The 18330-nt window shown below is 38.7% G+C and overlaps 1 protein-coding gene across 1 annotated transcript in view; it reads left to right on the top strand.

Moving 5' to 3' along the window:
- ABHD5 (abhydrolase domain containing 5, lysophosphatidic acid acyltransferase) overlaps positions 1 to 16765 on the top strand; it is a 34109-nt gene extending 17344 nt beyond the window's left edge. Inside the window, exons 2-7 of the mRNA XM_080611930.1 lie at positions 1661 to 1746; positions 2046 to 2418; positions 5496 to 5650; positions 10975 to 11086; positions 11605 to 11791; positions 14022 to 16765. Coding sequence (XP_080468056.1) covers positions 1661 to 1746; positions 2046 to 2418; positions 5496 to 5650; positions 10975 to 11086; positions 11605 to 11791; positions 14022 to 14111 — 1003 coding nt within the window. The 3' untranslated portion in view covers positions 14112 to 16765. The remainder of the gene's footprint in view (positions 1 to 1660; positions 1747 to 2045; positions 2419 to 5495; positions 5651 to 10974; positions 11087 to 11604; positions 11792 to 14021) is intronic.
- Positions 16766 to 18330: the final 1565 nt, after the last annotated feature.

Here is an 18330-nt window from a genome sequence, read left to right as displayed (position 1 = left end):
AAGTTTCTTTGCTAGATCAGTGGTTTTGCCAAGAAGAAACATTTCATATAGTTTTGGCTTAGATGAAATAGTGACTGTCTTCTATGCTTCTAACCCCAAAGTTATGAATGAAAATGCCTAATTAAACATAGAACTAGCAGAAAGTTTACCTCAGAAGGGTGTTGATGTAGCTGTTGTTTAAAAGTTTACCAGAGTAATTCATAACATTGGCCATACCTAGTGATACTGTTAACCTCAGGTCACAGTTACTTGCTGGTGAAATTGCTTTTGACTGCTGCCAGCTTTAACCTTTCAAAAATCTTACCTTTAAATGTGGAGATTAATGTGGAAGCAAAACACTTGGATGCCCATTTCTGTAGGATGCCAAGTTCCTTCATTCTTAGATTGCACAAGGATGTGGCGTGGAAGGACATGCAGCCATCCGTTCCTAGTCTTGATATCCCCTAACATGTTTCTATGAATCTGGACAGTGCTGCTTGTTATTGCATTGTGCATCCCTGGAAAACCTCCCTTGTTGTATCATAAACTTCAGTAGCTATGCAGCTGGAGTAGCTCAGCCCCCAAAAATGTGGGGAGAAGGTCTTTTGGGTAAGGAATTTGGTGGGCAGATCTGTAATTTGTTATTGATGTGTTGTTAAAAACTTGGACATTAGCAAGTTTATAGTCATTTAACACTAACTGGTGTACAACTAATACTGTGTTCAGTCCTGAAAATGCTGTAACTAACTGAAAAGCCGTTCAGTGTAGGGAAAAAAGCGCTAAAGAAAGGAAGTTCTTTAGTGAATTTAGTGACTTTATTCTCTTCCCTGTGATGAATAGTCTGAGGTCCTGCAATAGTAGCCTTTGCACTAATAGTCTGAGCCACTTCAAAAACAGGCAAGAGGGGGAAGAAGAGGATTCCGTCTTGAAAACAAGGGATAAATTAGCACCAAGGACACGATTACTGTGTCCATTGAGGCACTGTCAAGGTGGCAATGCTGCTAGCTGAGTCATTACCCCTGCTCTCATGGTCAAGCTAATGCTACCAAGATAGTAACTGACAGCTGGAAAAATAGCCTCTGTTGGGGGAGCTGATACTGCTGTGCTGTTTTCCTCTGGTAGTTTGTTTCCAAGTTAGTAACGAAGATCCTTGGTTTTTGCTTTGCTAGAATAAACCTGCTTATTTTTCATCTTTTAAATTTACCTTGCGAATAAGTCAGTTGAGGTTAGGCTGGCAAGTGCATGATTTAATGCTTTTCTGGAAATAGTAGGTTCATGTAAGGTAACATGCAGGCAGACTTCCAAGGGAACTTGAGAGGAGGCTGGAAACCCCCTATGATTGTGTTGTATATCCTGCCAGGCTTGCCGGGTCAGCGTGAGGGCTCATGTCTCCAGGTTCTCAGAAGAATCCTGGTCTGATGGAGATAAATGAAGTACACTCTGATAAGGAACACACAGTGGAGAAACAGCAGGCTGTTTGGAGAATGCCCATGAGCCTGACACCACCTTATAAAAGTCAGGAGAAAGTGATCCCCCTCTCACTGCACTCTTGTCCTGCAAGGCGTGTGATTCAGATGGGTACTTTTAAGAAGAGCAGCAGGAGAAATGTCTGCAAAGCATCACATGATGCAAAAAACTACCAGCTTGCTCAGGAATTTTTTATTATGTATTCCTATTGTAGGTTAGGATGGTTATTCAGCTGGCTTCCTGCCTGGTGTCCCACATCACTGCAACACCTTAAGGAGGCTGAGGACAAAATGCTGAAATGTAAGTTTTTAGTTTTTAATAAGATTTATAAATATACATTATAAATATATATCTTAAATCTAGATTTTCTATAGATTTACAGTAAGTACTCTCAAAGAAGTTTTTAAATACAGTTTTTACACTGTGGTGAAATACACAGGTTTAGAATTACATTTTTGTTGTTCACTTATTTAGATATTTGATTGTAGGCTCTCTCCTTTGAAAGAGAATTCCTATTTACAACAGTGATTTCCATGCAATGTACTTTATGTTTTATTTGGCACGTCTAGCAGCATCATTTTTTCGTACTCTTTCATCAGGTATTGCAAGCACATATGATAAACGATATGTGTATCTACCTAATGGAAATAAAATATGGACGCTGTCGTTCTCTCCGGAGCTCTCACATAGAACTCCACTTGTTCTCCTGCATGGGTTTGGAGGAGGTGTTGGACTATGGGCTCTAAATTTTGAAGACCTCTGTGAGAACAGGACCGTTCATGCTTTCGACCTCTTGGGATTTGGACGGAGCAGTAGACCACACTTCAACACTGATGCTCAGGAAGCAGAAAATCAGTTTGTGGAATCCATAGAAGAATGGAGAAAGGAGGTAGGGTTAGAAAAAATTATCTTGCTTGGACACAACCTTGGTGGATTCCTGGCTGCTGCTTACTCATTAAAATACCCATCAAGGTATGTGAAAATAAAGGAATGAAAGAATTCCTTTTCTGTATTTGACTAGTGATTTCAACACAGATTTTATTTCATCAGGCTCTTTATAGATTATCTTCTAGTAAATTTTATCTTTAAGTTAAAGAAACTTAATAGTGCATTTTAAGCCTGAAACATTTATTGTATGTTTTGTTCCCGGGTGAGTACAAATGAGTACATATGGTAAACATGCTTTCCTGAGTACTTTTCTGTCTTTGGTTGTGTTAAGTACCCCCTTGATACGTTATAAGAGGAAATAACAAAGTTTGTATTTATGGGTGAATACTTGTGACATCTCTGATCAAACATAGGTCTGTGAAGGGAAAATGGGCCAGTTTCTGCCAAACTTCTCTTTATTATGGATTACCTTGAAACTTTTGAAAGTACTTCCCCTAGGTAATTTATGCCTATACGCTAGCAGTTGGCCTGGTGCTGGCATGATGATGTAAAAATTATTTTAGTGACTGTTTCATTTAAATTGTCTGTATGCCACTTCGTATTTCTTCTTTGCAAAACAACCCAGCTGCAGCAGTCTTGTAATTATATTTCATCAGCTTTTTCTGGACAATACTGTGGCCAGCAGCTAATCCATTTTTTCCCTTGAAACTAGTAATTTGTTCTTTCCTTTTTTTTCTTTTTTTGTCTTTCTTTCTTTGTCTTTTTTTTTTTTTTTTTTTAAATACAGTTTGGTTATGTAGCCCCTGGTGAGCTAGGATCCCACCAACTGAACTGAGGTCCTGCAGTATCAAAAAGGGACTTTGCTTTTGTTTAGGTACACGTAGTGGACTCTTGTGAAAAACTGTGAACATGTTTAGCTTTCCACATTGTATTGCAGATTCTGTATTGTACAAAACCTATCGTATTCTTTTATATTCACATAATTTTTTTTTTCCTCAATTGGAGATTTGGAAAGAAATTTAAAAAAAAAAATGAAAGAAATAATTTTTTGGTAAAACACTTTACCTCTTCCTTTCCAAGTGGATGACAGCTGGTACACGTGGCTGGAAATGATGGGTTAAAGTACGTGTGTGACTAAATGCAGAAGTGCAATGAAGAAATGCAGTCCTCTGCTTTAGGGATGTAAGCCTGTTATCCTTTTGGGCATAAACCAACTTTCAGTTAACTGTAGTTAGTTTCTTGCCGAAACCACTTCCAAGTTTGTTAGCCCTCTCTCTGAAGTACCTATAAATGGTGCTATTCTACCCCTGTGGGATGGGATAGTTTTTCTGCCCTGTGCTGACTTAAAATGAAATGGGACACTTTGTTTTCATGTCTCACTGTGCTTATGTTGGGGTTAATTAATTTAGGGGTGTTTCAGATTGTGTTCTCCCATTACTAATGTTTCTCTGAAATTAAAATACCATCAAAATAGCAAACTGACTCTTAGGATCCTAAGGCATCATTGAATCAAGTGTTAAATGTAGAACAGCTTTCAGTCGGATTAGCTAACAATGCATTAGAGGCTTACGAGATTCTGTATACGTATGTTAGGAAAGCAGATCTGTTTCTCCCAGCTGAGAGAATCCGTTAATTTGCTATGTTGTACCAAGTTGTTCATGGGACACCTGAGGTTAATAATCCAAAAAGATTCCCATTTAAACTATCTCCAGGTGGTGGTGTGTTGTGATTTTCAAATACTGCAACTTCAGACTATTACTTTTGGAATTATTCTCATTATCAACTTCCCGTTATCCTGGGTTATGTGTTAGGCTTGGTTACCAAAATGAGAAATGCCAAATAGGAAGGAAAGTATTAAGAAAGGAAACGTGGGGGGAAAAAAAGCTTACTCTATTTTATCCATGTGTTTGCTGTGTTATGTTTAATGCTGTAGTTTGTGCACAGAATATGCGGCTTTCCTGAGTGGCTCCTTGGTGCTTGCTCTCCTTAGTCTCTAACTTGGTTTCATAGTTAAATTGGTTGGATTTATAGTTAAATATATATACTGTATATATATCCGTGTTGGTTTTATAGTTAAATTCTACCCTCTCCTCTCTTAACCACTGGTGTTTGCTGCTGTGTGTAGATACGCTCGTGTCTGAGCTGACAGCCAAGAAGCATCTTTGAGAGGTTAATCCTTTTCAACCACTCATTTCAAGCCCAGACTTTTGGTTTCCCAACTGATTATAGTTCAGAAATAGCCTTTGGAATCACTTCTGACATAATTTCAGGCACTAAGAACTCTGCTGTAGTAAATATCTAATCTCACGGTTTTGACAGAGGAAGAAGTCATGAAGAAGAAAGTAAACATGATGAAGCTGCATGGAAAATCACCTTAAATGTACTAAACTCTAGCTAAGAGTCACTTTTTCAGAAATCAGCAGTATCTAGGACAGTAGGTGTTATTATGGGATTAAACAGACGATTCTAATCTATCAAGATAAAATAGAACTTTTGCTTGAGGGGGACTCGCATTCATAGTTGCGTGTGCTTGGAGATTCCTATTATTCTGTCTGTAGCGAGATTCCTTTGAGTGATAATTTATAAATTGGCTCTCTGACATTTCTTTAATGTCCTAAAATCAGTAAACTTAGGAAACATCTAATTTTGCTCTCCCTCTCTCAGTTCGAATTTTACTTTGATAAGATGATTCTTCAGATAAATTGCCTTAATTCTTAGAACGAAGATCTTACATGGCTTACAGAAGAAAGACACTTAGCAAGTTTGCTTAAATGAAACGGACGCAGTTACCTTCTTTCTTCCCAAATTAAACTGCTCCTGCAAATAATATTGACTGAGCATATAGATTAGGTGATTTTTAAAAATAGAAACAAGACTGGCCTTTTTCTCAAATGTGTGTGACAGTTGGTATCCATTGAATACTGAGTTTCTCTCTGTGGCATGAGCTTCTAAGTTTCTGCTGTTCTTACATATGATTAGTTACGATTTAGTCAATCTAATTATTGACTGAAAGCAAAACCACTGATGAATCGGAAACATTGGTAATAAGCCACTATGATAGAATTGACTAAGGTTGCAAAGTCCACAGATAATACATTTTTGTTGCACTCAGTTGAAGAAAAATAATGTACTCTAAACCTCTGAACTTTTTGTGCCAACAGGGTCAAGCATCTTATCTTAGTGGAGCCATGGGGTTTTCCAGAGAGGCCTGACAATGCTGAACACGAAAGACCAATTCCAATCTGGATCAAAGCACTAGGAGCTATATTGAGTCCATTTAATCCTTTAGCTGGGCTGAGGATAGCAGGACCCTTTGGTGAGTTTTAGTTACTCTTAAATATGATTTTTGTTTTCATTAAACATAAACATGAGGCAGATACCACATGAAGATAAGTTTTGTTGCAAGCCCATATGTTTTTTTCCTGAAGGAGAAAGTGAGAGGGGTTGAAAAAAGATGAACTCTAGAACAAGAGTTCTTTCTATTACAAATACTAGTATGACAGTTTATAGCAAGCTACAATATATTATTCTATACTGCAGTTATTGTGAGACAGATCACGTGGACATCTATTGGGAAAGCCTGACAAAGAGACATGAATGTGAAAAGGTTTTTCTGGTTGCTTCTAGTCACAGCCCATTTAGTTTCCCTTCCAACTGCAGTTTGATGGACAGACAGGATTTCCAGATTTGGGTAACGTTTTAAGTCTTTGTAAACTCATTTGTCTTTGGCCTGAGTTTAAAGAAGTTAAATTGAAACTGGGTTCTTTCCTTTAGCCATTTTCTTGTTATTCATTCTCTTAACAAATTCTGTGGGACTCACTGGTGTTCAGCATTACTGTAGCAGTCTAGTCTGCATATTTTTACTTTTCTTTAACAGCAGTGAAGAGATGTTAGCTAAACTCTATATATTCTAATACTGGGACTAGGTAGGGGTGGCCAATGACTGCTGTTTTACTTTATGTGGGGAAAAGGGTATGATCAAATCTTAAAAGTCATCACATTTGATGGGGAGATTATCTATTACTCTCTGTACTACAGGGGTATCTGCTAGAGAGGCTTGGAAAAAGATACCTTTCAGACCCCTCACACGTTAAAATTAACCTGCCTCTTCATCATTTTTAGTGCTCAGTCTGAAGATAAACTAGTCACATTTCTAGACTTTGTTTACTTTTAAACCACATCTGTGTCCTAAATCTCTTTCTATAGAATATATATTTTAATATGCTGATCTATTTGATTGTTTTGGGGTGTGTGACAATATCAGCTTTTCAGACAAGCAGCGTGTTTCATTCAAACCATTTTTTTTTTAAAGTAAAATGCTAAAATAACCTGAAGCATATTAGTGCGATGCACTGATGTAATGTCTTTTATCCAATAAAAAAAGTGCATGCACAGATCCATCTATGTGGAAGAGGTCAAAGCTGAGGTTGTCTCCCTTAGCAAGCAAATGCAGCTAAAACTGTGCTGCAGAAACAGACCCCATCTTGGCAAGGTATCCGCAACCTAGCCTCACTCATAGACTGATGTGGAAGGCAATGCTTCTCAAAATTTTTCCTCTATTTCTCACTCCATGTGTTAAAAAAAGTTTTCCATCATTAACTTAATGTGCAATTCTTGACAAGTGAAGCATAGTTCTTAGAGAAGGGTAAGTTTAAACGCTGCTGCAAGGTAGGCATCAAACCCAACCTGATGAAGGCCACTGAACCAAACCCAGGTTTTCTTCTGCTTGCACATGTGCTTAAGCTGCTGGGCAGGTGTGGCTGGCTGATCCTCGCTATAAAGCCAATTGCTGTTGGTCAGAGGTATGAGTTAGTCATTTAAATGAGAGCTAGGTTCTTTGGAATATCACAGTGGTATCACATGGATATTTAATCAGACCCTCAGGCAGATACTTAAACCTTGGAGAGAGACTGAATCCAAGGAGATCTTTCTCTTTGAGTGGTTTCCAGTGAATTGATTTGCATGTTTTCCTTCACTTCACTGGAAGAGTCACCTATGAGGCTCACAGTAGAGGGGCTTTGGTGCTTAGGTTGGATTTGTGAATTCCATTCCTAGAGCTGAATGTGTGAAAACTCCTCAGGACAACAGTAATGTCACTGTGACTACACCCTTCTTGTGGAACTCAAGAGTCTTCAGTGTTAGTATTTCTTTTAGCATTTCCATAGTCGCTATGTAAAACATCAACCTCACAATTGACAGTGTCTTCAGTAAACGTTACAAGAATAACTGTGATTTCATTCCAGAATTTGTTCCAAGGTACCTTGACTCCTTGTTTCGTTCTCCCTTGTGAATTCCCACTGAAGGAGAATGGTTTTGTGATTGCACCCACAGGCAAAACACTTCTTACCAAAATGGAAAGTGAATTCTAAAGTTTGGTAACTTTCGGTCCCGTACTTACTGGAAATGGGGATGCTGTGACCTTTACACTCATGGCAGTGAAAGACATAGAATTAGTCTCTCTCTTCCAAGTACTCTTAGTCCAATGCAGCTGTATTGTGTTCAAATAGCCCCCAAACCTAAACAACAAACAGACAGAAAAAGACAGAAGTCCTGCAATTTAACTTTCTATAGAGAAAATAAAAGCAATAGAACAAATTGCAGAATGTTTGCAAAATCTTTATTGCTTTAGGACTTACATCACTGTTTTTTAAGGGAATTATTTTCTCTTGCGCTGTATTAGTTTTCTAAATGGATTTAAAGCATACATAAGGGTGTGTTGCAACAGTCTAATCTCAAGGTTACAAAAGCATAGATTACTGTGACAAGGTCTACATAAATAGTACCAGGCCTTTGGCCAGGGACAGGTAGGAAAAAGTGACATCACCGTAATTGCACAGATTAGCAACAGCGTGAAGTTCCCACTGACTGGAAAAGGGGAAATATGACACCAATTTTTAAAAGGTGAAAAAAGAAGACTGGGGAACTACAGGCCAGTCTCATCTCTGTGCCCAGCAAGGTCATGAAGCAAATCCTGGAAACTATGCCAAGGCACATAGACAGCGAGGAGGTGACTGATGACAGCCAACATGGCTTCATGAAGGGCAAATCGTGCGTCCTTCTACAATGGGGTTACAGCATTGGTGGATAAGGGAAGAGCGACTGACATTGTCTGCCTGGACTTGTGCAAGGCATTTGACACCGTCCTGCATGGCATCCTTGTCTCTAAACTGGAGACATGGATTTCACCACTCAGTGGATAAGAAATCAGCTGATTGTTGCAGAGAGTTGTGGTCAACAGCTCAGTGTCCAAGAGGAGACCAGTGATAAGTGGTGTCCTTCAGGGGTCAATACTGGGACCAGCACTGTTCAACATCATTGTTGGTGACATGGACGGTGGGATTGATTCACCCTCAGCAAATCTGACGATGCCTCCAAGCTGTGTGGTGTGGTTGACAAACTGAAGGGAAGGGATACCATCCAGAGGGACCTTGACAGGCATGAGAGGTGGGCTGATGCCAACCTTATGAAGCTCAACAAGGCCAAGTGCAAGGTTCTACACCTGGGTTGGGGCAATCCCAAGCACAGATACAGGCTGGGCAGAGAACTCATTCAGAACAGCCCTGAGGAGAAGGACTTGGGCGTGTTGATTGATGAGAAGCTCAACACAATGCAGCAGTGTGCGCTCACAGCCCAGAAAACCAACCATGTCCTGAGCTGCATCACAAGAAGTGTGTCCAGCAGGTTGAGGAAGGGAATCTCCCTCTTTACTCCACTCTTGTGAGATCCCACCTGCAGTCCTATGTCAGCTCTGGGGACCCCAACACAAGAGGGACATGGAGCTGTTGGAGCAAGTACAGAGGAGGGCCAGAAGGAAGATGCTCAGAGGGCTGGAGCAGCTCTTCTATGGAGACAGGCTGAGAGAGTTGGGCTTGTTCACCTGGAGAAGAGAAGGTTCTGGGGGGACCTTAGAGCAGCCTTCCAGTGCCTGGTGTCCTGACCATGGCAGGGGGGTTGGAACTAGATGGTCTTTAAGGTACCTTCCAATCCAAATCATTCTATAGTTGTATTTTCAGTTGATAAACCCAAGTGGTAAGATGTGAGCCTGTCTCTTCAAGGATGAATAATATTCTTAGGTTAAGATTAGGCTTGTGGTGAGGTGCTTGTCCCAAAGATCCATCTGGTCAAATAGGAGAGGCTTCTTCCTTAAAAGAAGTGATTCAGAATAGGAGCTTAACTTTAGAAGGCCTGAACTGGCCATTGAAGGGACCTGCTTCTCTAATTTGGCTGTTAAGAGAGCATGGGGATAATGGCTTTCCTAGGTTAAATCTCTTGATTTATACCAGTTCTTGTGTCTTACACTAATGTCAAGATTTCTACACCTGTTTTTCAGCATAGACTTTTGTTCTTTCAACTCAACACTAGTTAGAGGAGCTAGCTTCAAAATAAGACTGTAAAAGGAGAGCACAGACTCACTAAGGAATTCAAACAGCCCAGCTTTTTCAGCAGTGGCTTCTGATTCTGAAAAGTGGGGTGGTTTTGGCCCTCCCAGTTCTCCTCCCAAAACGAGGAGAAAGACAGTATTAGTATTATGTGAGAATCATGGCCTGACTTCGCAAACGAAGATTTGGGAAGGGCTTTACCCACGCTTACTTCAAGCGCGCTGATGACTAAAAAGGCCAATGTAGGATAGGCAAATCCGGTTCCAAAAAGCACAGTGAAAGGTCTCCTTGGGTGGTATAGGCGGGGCGTGATTTTTCTATGTTGTCTTTTCTCCTTGAGACTAATTCTGTGTGTATTCTCAAAGGAGACAACAGCTTTATGTACGGTGTGTCTCCAAGATTGGAGGCCAAGGTGGACCACTGGTGGTAGTCAATATGGCCAAGGCTGAGGTATTGTTTCAGGGAGTCCTTATATCTCTTCTTTGGGGCACTTCTCTTGTGGTAACCGGTGGTGAGTTTACCATAAAACATAATCTTAGGAAGGCGGTGATCCTCCATCCTAGAGACGTGCCCTGCCCAGTGCAGCTGCGATTTCAGCAATATAGCCTTGATACTGGTGACCCCTGTCTGTTCAAGGACAGTAACATTTGACACATAGTCCAATGGATGTTCAGAATTGTACAGAGGCAGCTCTGATGAAAGCATTTGAGGAATCGCAGGTGATGGCAGTAGATAACCCATGATTCAGACCCATATAAAAGAGTAGACAGTACAATGGCTCTATAGACACTAATCTTTGTACTTTTCTTCAGGTGTTTATTGCACCAGACTCTTTTATGAAGTTTTCCAAAGGCTCTATATGCCTTTGCTATTCTGTTGTCTATCTCTTTGTCTATCATGGTAAACTGATGGCAAAAGGATACTCTGCTTAGCTCTTTTGCTGGTCCCCTTTGCGTATTTCTTGTATTGCTGCAATGACTCTTCTCAAACATTCCCTGTATGTGTTCAGTGGGATTGAATTGCCCCTCATCTGGTGCAGCATAAAATCCTTAAGAATATTTATGTTTCATGCCTGTTGAGGGCAGTGCCATCATGTTTTCCTAAGACATGCAAGTGGTGAAACAAAACATAGGCTTAAAAGTCATCAATCTTAGCCTTGAGTTTCAAGGGAAAATGAGTTTGAAGGGTTGTAATGAAAAGTTGGCCATCTGATAAAGTTGTCTATACTAATTCCTACTAATAACGTTTTCTGATTTAACAGGATTAAGCCTTGTTCAGCGCTTAAGGCCAGATTTCAAACGAAAGTATTCATCAATGTTTGATGATAACACTGTTGCTGAATATATCTATCACTGCAATGTACAGACACCCAGGTGAGTATCAGTTTCCCAGTGTATGTTTTGAAGTCTTGTCCCTCATTTACAGAGTGCCTGCTACTCCCTCCAATGGCCACGGCAACTGTGTGCATGCTATTTTTTTCTTGAAACAGTAACACTTAACTGTATTAATTGAAGAAAAAAATAGCAATGCACTTTTTCTGGATTGCAGAAACTAGTAAGTGTAAAAGTTATTCTAATTCTTTATTTCTTTAGACTATCTGTGTGTTAATTCTGAGAGTTTGGGCACTAATTTTGAATTAAAAAATGTCACAGTTGTTTAACTTGTAGGGAATTTCTTAAAAAAAAACACCACCTTACAAAAACAAGGACTTTCATTCTTTTAAGTGTTATCAGTCACTGTAAAAACATTGAAAATTACATGCAAACTTTGTGTATTTCTTAATAGTAAAAAATCCCAGCTTCTTGTACTGTTGCACTCTGTTACTAAAAAGCAGAGAAAAGGCATATCCAATGGAAATTTAATTGTTTTTACCCCTTTGAATGCCTTGAAGTGGTGAAACAGCTTTCAAGAATATGACGATCCCTTATGGATGGGCAAAAAGGCCGATGCTGCAACGGATTCCACAAATGGATCAAGACATTCCTATCACTGTGGTCTATGGAGCACGTTCATGTATAGATGGCAATTCTGGCAGCACTATCCAGTCTCTGAGACCAAATTCATATGTGAAGACAATAGTAAGTTGATTTTTAAAGCAGTTGTTTTTTGTTGTGTGGATTCCTTTAAATCGATATCTTTGTGGTTTTATACCAGCTGTGGAAATGCTGGCCGTTTGATTTAAAGCCTGGGGTAATAACTTCTGTTTTCTGTAACAGAAAAAGAAAGAAAACAAGTGTTAGATCAGAGAAAACCTAGACAGAAGAGTATTGAGTTCCCAGAGTAAGAAGGAAACTTATTGTAGTACTAGAAGCTAAATTAGATCTTTGAGCAAGGTCATTTTTCTGCTCTATATAAAATATTTTGCTCTACAGTGTGCTAATACAACTAGTTTCTGTGGTCACTGGTAAGTATCTGGGCACTTGTCTGTGTTTGAAACCACAGCAGTCCTAATATCTGCATATATGCATGACATAGTGAGGAGGGTCTCAGAAACTGTTCTAATCTGTCTGTATAGTGCTTTTGTTTCTCTGCTCAGAGAGTGTACCTGGTGCTTAGGTTCTTGTGAATGTGTTTCTTTTAGTCATTAAAAAAAATCCTTAATGTTGTCTTCCTAGCTAATACATTTTTGTTTAGAGGTATGGCATTATCATTTAAAATGTGTGTACTTGCAACGATGAGAATGTGCACACTGCATTTTTTGTTGATTTCTATAAAAACAAATGCATCTAAAAGCGTTCTTCACACGTCACATCAGTCAGACGTGGTAATTGAATATGCCTATACTTGCCCTATGAGATGATAAAATGTTTGAATACACCAGTTGTCTTCTTACTGATGTCTAGATCTACCCGGACAGAAATGTACATTATATGATGTTGATAGTATACTACAACAAATCATTCAAGTAAAATTCTTTTTCCTTGATATAGCATTATTGAACTATATACACGTGTTAAAGAGCACAAGTGTTGACATCCAGACCGAAAAACTCTTAACTGCTTAAACAGAGAGAAAGTTGTAACAAAAGTCACAGTAAAGGAGTGACTTTTTCTAGGAAAACCATGTACCATTCAGGTAGATTTTTCCACTCTGGTCAGTGGTTTTTAGAAGGAACTGTGGAAAGCGTCATTGTATTCCAGGTTAAAATTTTGTCAAGCTAAATACAGATTCTAAAAGGTAAATCGTAGTGGTAGAAATTCTGTAGGTGGAATAGGATTCTCATGAGGCTGAGGTACTAGCAGTGCCATCCTTGGTACAATGCATAGGTTCTGGGGGTTTACTATGTGTGTTTATTTCTAATTAATTTTTAGGGATTTTGAGTTTGTGGGTGCTTTTAACACAATAACCTAGCTATACTTCTGTGGGCTTCAGTTAGAGACTTAAGAGGGACTGTTTTAATGGAGGGAGGGGAAAAATAGATTTAAATACAAATACTTGGACTGAATATAAAATAGAAACAAAATAGGTGAAGTACCTTTGCTGTACGTTATGGTGAAGGCTTGCTTCATACCAGTTTTGGCAAAGAATGGTAAATGATAGAAATAGTGAAACACCCCTGCGTGTGGTTATTTAAGCCTTTAACCTTTACGTGGTTGCTGTGAAATAATCCAGGTCACAAATGTGAGGTTTTCCTCCCCCATATGTCATCATTTGGATTTTACTTGTCCCTATATAACATAGTAGTCATTAATTCAGAGGACTGAAATCTGCTTCCACATATCTACAAGATCCCCAGCAATTTAAGCTTCTGAGTTCTTAATTTTTCCTAGTAGTCCCTCCTTTAGTTTCTTCCAGATCATTTTTATAGTAAGAGAATACAAATGATTTGATGCTCTAATGCAAACACAGAACCAGAGAGCAACCTGGCAGAACTCTTTGAGTGCAGAATAAAGGGGGTGAAGATGAATCAGTAGTTTGATGTAAAGCATGTTCTCCTGGGTTTGTTTTGCAGTGACTTGTTGAATAGTGTTGAGTTTTTTCAACAGGGTGTGGTGTGCAGTTGGATAAGCAGTAGTTTTGCCCTCTCTTCCTGTGTAGGGAAGTTCCTTCAACAGAACTTGAAAAGCTTTTTCCTTACATTTACAGTCCTTTTTAGGCTGTACAATACCACCTCCTGGCAGCAGTTGTGCTAACTGCATTAACACAGGGTGGGTGCAGGAAATCAGTACCAGTTCTGACATTTATATTTTTAAACAATACCATATAAAGTAGGTAATGTGTAAAAGTCAGGCTCTTCACATATGTCAGTATTTATTTCCATATTCCATTCTTGTGAATCTGACCTGTTTCTTCACCTTTATCCTCTAGGCTATCCTTGGTGCAGGTCACTACGTGTATGCTGATCAACCTGAAGACTTCAATCAGAAAGTGAAAGATATCTGTGATTCTGTGGACTGACTGTCTCCTGTTCTTTAGAAAGTCATGCCATAGATAACATCTGATAACAATACTGTCTAGGAAATCACTAAAGAACCTGAAGCTAATGGAACAGGCTCTGTTTGCACACTGTTTCTTCTAAGAAGCCATTTGCATACTTAAACCACTGAGTGCCTTGGGGGGGGGGGGAGATGGGGAGATTTGAAGTAAACTTAGAATCATAGAATCATAGAATAGTTAGGGTTGGAAAGGACATTAAGATCATCTAGTTCCAACACCCCTGCCATGGGCAGGGACACCTCACACTAAACCATGCCACCCAAGGCTCTGTCCAGCCTGACCTTGAACACCGCCAGGGATGGCGCATACACCACCAGGGATGGAGCATGAGCAAACTTTGTACAGCTTTGTTTGGGATTGGTCTTTAGATTATTGGCCTGTCATATATGAAATTACGTGTAACTTTTTAAGTAATTTTCTTCAAATTTCAATTGAATTCACCTCTAAAAATGCTGAATTCTCCACTAACACAGAGAACTGTATCAATGTAGATGCAATGTATAAAATGCAGTTTGGTTTTTCTATAAATATTCATGGTTTTTAGTTGATGTTTCATAGCAAGAATATGAAATGGCTTATATATTCTATTTTTGGAATCCAGAACTCCGTATACCATATTTTAAGAGGGTGGGTTGTTTCTTTTTCATTATTATTGGAGTGATAACAGCTTATGAAGCTGATTTTGGGAGGACAGGGCCAAAATAATGAGCAGGGTCTGTCACTGAAATAAGTGTGTTAGTTTGTAAGGAACTGGAGCTCAGCATTAGGAATTTTTTCTTCTGTTGGATTTTATTTCCATTTATCTCAAGGCATCTTTTCCATCTGTGCAGCTTTCACAGAAGGTTCAGTTTGTAAGAGTCAGTGATGTCACCAGCACTCATGCTTCCCTAAATATTTTTATATATAGATTTCAGTGATTTAAAACACAGAAGATGGCTTGTTAGTTTCTCCAGCTATTTTTAACACTTTACTGCAAGATTTGTTACTAGCCTAATCTAACAATTGTAGATAAGTTGACAACATTTTGATTAGACAGCCATATGGATAGTGAGCAGCATTCCCTTTTTCTTTAGGTAGAAAACCTAGTCCGCATTTTAGTAAATTTGGGGCAGAGGAGAAGCGGAGGGAGAATATTGAAGTTCTCTAATTGGGAACTACTATAGGTTAGTGTATTTTAGTTAACATGCAACCTCCTTATAGGAAGGATTGTTACTGGAATGAACAATATAACACTGTAACAGATTATAATTACGTGTTTTGGAGATTATTTAATTATCTATTTTAACTGAGTATTTCAGTATCAGAGATAACTCAGTCTCTGCATCTTTTTGAAACTGTATTTTGATGTTAGTTCTTCACATGCTTAGTAAATTATATTAAGCAAAATACTTTGTCACTTTAAAGCCAAATTACGTGGTGGTTTGTTTTTTAACAAGTTTACATAAAGCTATTGATCTGCTTTTGAATATTAAATTGACTACTGAAGAGTCCTTGATACTTTTATATATAAAGAATTTGAATTAATAATTGCACCGTCTTAAAGCTTGAGTGGAACTCTGTGCATTTTTTTCTCTCAAAGTAATGAATTATTGCACATATTTATGACTTGGAAGGCAAAGATACCTAAAATATTCAGAATATACTCTGATTATGTTCCCAGCCAAATGCAATATTTCTGAAGGAGATATTCATCTATATGTTGCTATGTAAACATCAGACAGTCTTTGTGACTGCCTTGACTGGTAGCACTTAATACCTGACAAGCTAAAGATTTTAATTAAAATTAATTCTTGAATTAAATTACGTTTTCAATTAGCAGACACCAGAATTTTTAAACAAAATGTTGGGTTATTTGCTAAAATCTTGAGTTCAAAATGGAAGATCAGAATATCAATGGTATTTTTTAATATAAGCTATAAATTATCACCGTTTAGGTGGATGCCTTCAGTATGTGTTTTTTCACCCTTTTCAATGTCTTAATTTGTATTTATCAACTTAAAGAGCTGTTTTAGCTGTGTATAAAAACCTACTTCAGAAGAATATTCTGAATCCCCTCCAAATAACAAAAGGTGAAACAAACTATTGGTATTTTCAGATAGCACTTACTGATGTGAATTCTAGATTCCACATCAAAAGATGGAAGCAAGGGTAAAAATTGTACACTGAATGTGAATATTGTTTTAAATATCCCTTCCTTTTTCAGCCCATTGTACTAATAAAATTTATTGCTTAAGTTTGCACAATAAAAATAAATCCTAAATGTTACCCTCAATTAATGTTAAAACATGATGCTTTTGTAAAAGTTGTGTGTAATGAAGCCCTGGAAGTCAAGAATAATTAATAAGTTGAGCTAAACCATCCAAAATACACTAAAAATACAGTAATGCTTGTTTCCAGATGTCTTAATGGTTTTAGGTTTTCATGTATGTAAATTGAAACTGGTAAGCATTTGTCAACAAGTAGGTGCAAGCTCAGAATGCTGATTGTATATACAAAGAAAATGTTGGTTGGTTATCTTCCAGGCAGTATTAGATACTGCTGCAAAGGTCAAGATGGAATTCTGAATATCCTATTATGTGCAACATAGCCCAGTAAAGTTACTTTAATAAACATCACAAGAGGTACTGAAGAGAAAACAAATGGTGCTAGTTGGGAGCTAGACCTTTTGGGAGCAATAAACTCAGTTTCTGTGAAGTTTTGTGTCAATGCATTGACCAGTTGTGTAGACTATAGTGAGCACTGTACGCTAGTGCTATTTTATTACAGTGCTATAAAGTAAAGACAAGGATCACAAGCATAAGGGCACCCAAAGATCCTGTTCTAGCATCAGAATGAAGACAGCTATGTACCGGAGACTGGGGTGTAACAGAAATAATCCAAAATAGTAATAAAAAGCCAAGATGAACTGTGTAAGTCTTCAGGGCATGCTAAAGTAACTTAGTAATATTTTGTTTGCATGGCTGAGTTCATCTTGTTACTTATTGAGCCCTTCCAGATTAGATTTTAGTTCTGAAAAACTCATTTTTCAGAGGAGTAATTTATTGATAAGACTATAATAAAACATTCACCACCATCACAAGAAAGTCCCCGTTCGTATCTGATTGAGAAATGGAGAATGTGAATTCGTAGGCATCAAGATTGGCTAAATGGGTCCAAACTGAAGAAATGTCATCATCTGGTTTCACTTGGATTAAACCAGTGCTGGCATTTCTTTTGAAACCTTATTTTTTTAAGATTGCTACAGCTGTTCGTGCTGAACTGATGTGATGGTCCATTGTGGTTCCTCAAATTCCCAGCCCTTCCAGATCACAGTTATTCAGCTTTTTGTATACAAGATTAAATACAACAAAAACATCTGGAATGAGTGTATGGGCAGATATATTCAGAAATGCCTGTTTGGCTAGCATTCATTATTATGTGAGCCTTCAGAAGCCTAAGGCTAATAGTCAATAGTTTAAATGAGTAACTTCTTGTGGCTGCTACATATATCTGTCATTTTGTCGGGTTCTCTTACGTTGGGCCGGTTCACCATCAGCCCATCCTGTGATGTTTAAGCGTGACAGCAAACTCAGATTGCCAGAAGCCTTCATCCAGGGATTCATTTTGTAGGAAAAACAAATGAAACTTGTCAAAGGGTGAGTCACTAAAGACAGCAGGAGAGGGGTATATTACAGTGGGACTAGAAAGATCCTATCAGGACACAGGTGTGTGCTGTAACTGCTTTCTGGTATTGGTGCCAGTAGATGAAAATGGGTGGAGACTTCATGTTTTCAGGCAGGTGATGGATGGACCACTTCTCAGAGCAGAGGCACGTAACTGGAGTGACAGCATATACCACAGGGAACAGGAAAAGCTAGAAAGGAATGAGGCAGCTGAAATAATACAGCTGAAGAGCATGGGGTGGGCTGTGATGGTTTGCTTCTATAGCTGGTTTAGCTCTGGATGAGGATAAGGGGATGATTCGGGATGTTAAGGGCATAGAGAGATAGGACCGACAAACAAGGAGGGGGAAGAACCTGGCTGATGTGCCTGGGGTAGGTGTGGAGTTTGGGCTGGAGCAGAAGTAGGCTGCTGCCAAAGGAGCACTTGCAAGGAGACAGCAAAGCCCCAGGCAGCCAGCAACTGGGTAAGTGCTGTTAAATGCTAACCTGAAGTATCTTGTATAATTAATTCCTCATTG

The sequence above is a fragment of the Psittacula echo genome (assembly GCF_963264785.1).
Source record: "Psittacula echo genome assembly, chromosome: 2".
Classification (NCBI taxonomy): Eukaryota; Metazoa; Chordata; class Aves; order Psittaciformes; family Psittacidae; genus Psittacula; species Psittacula echo.
This window is presented reverse-complemented; position numbering and strand designations above follow the sequence as displayed.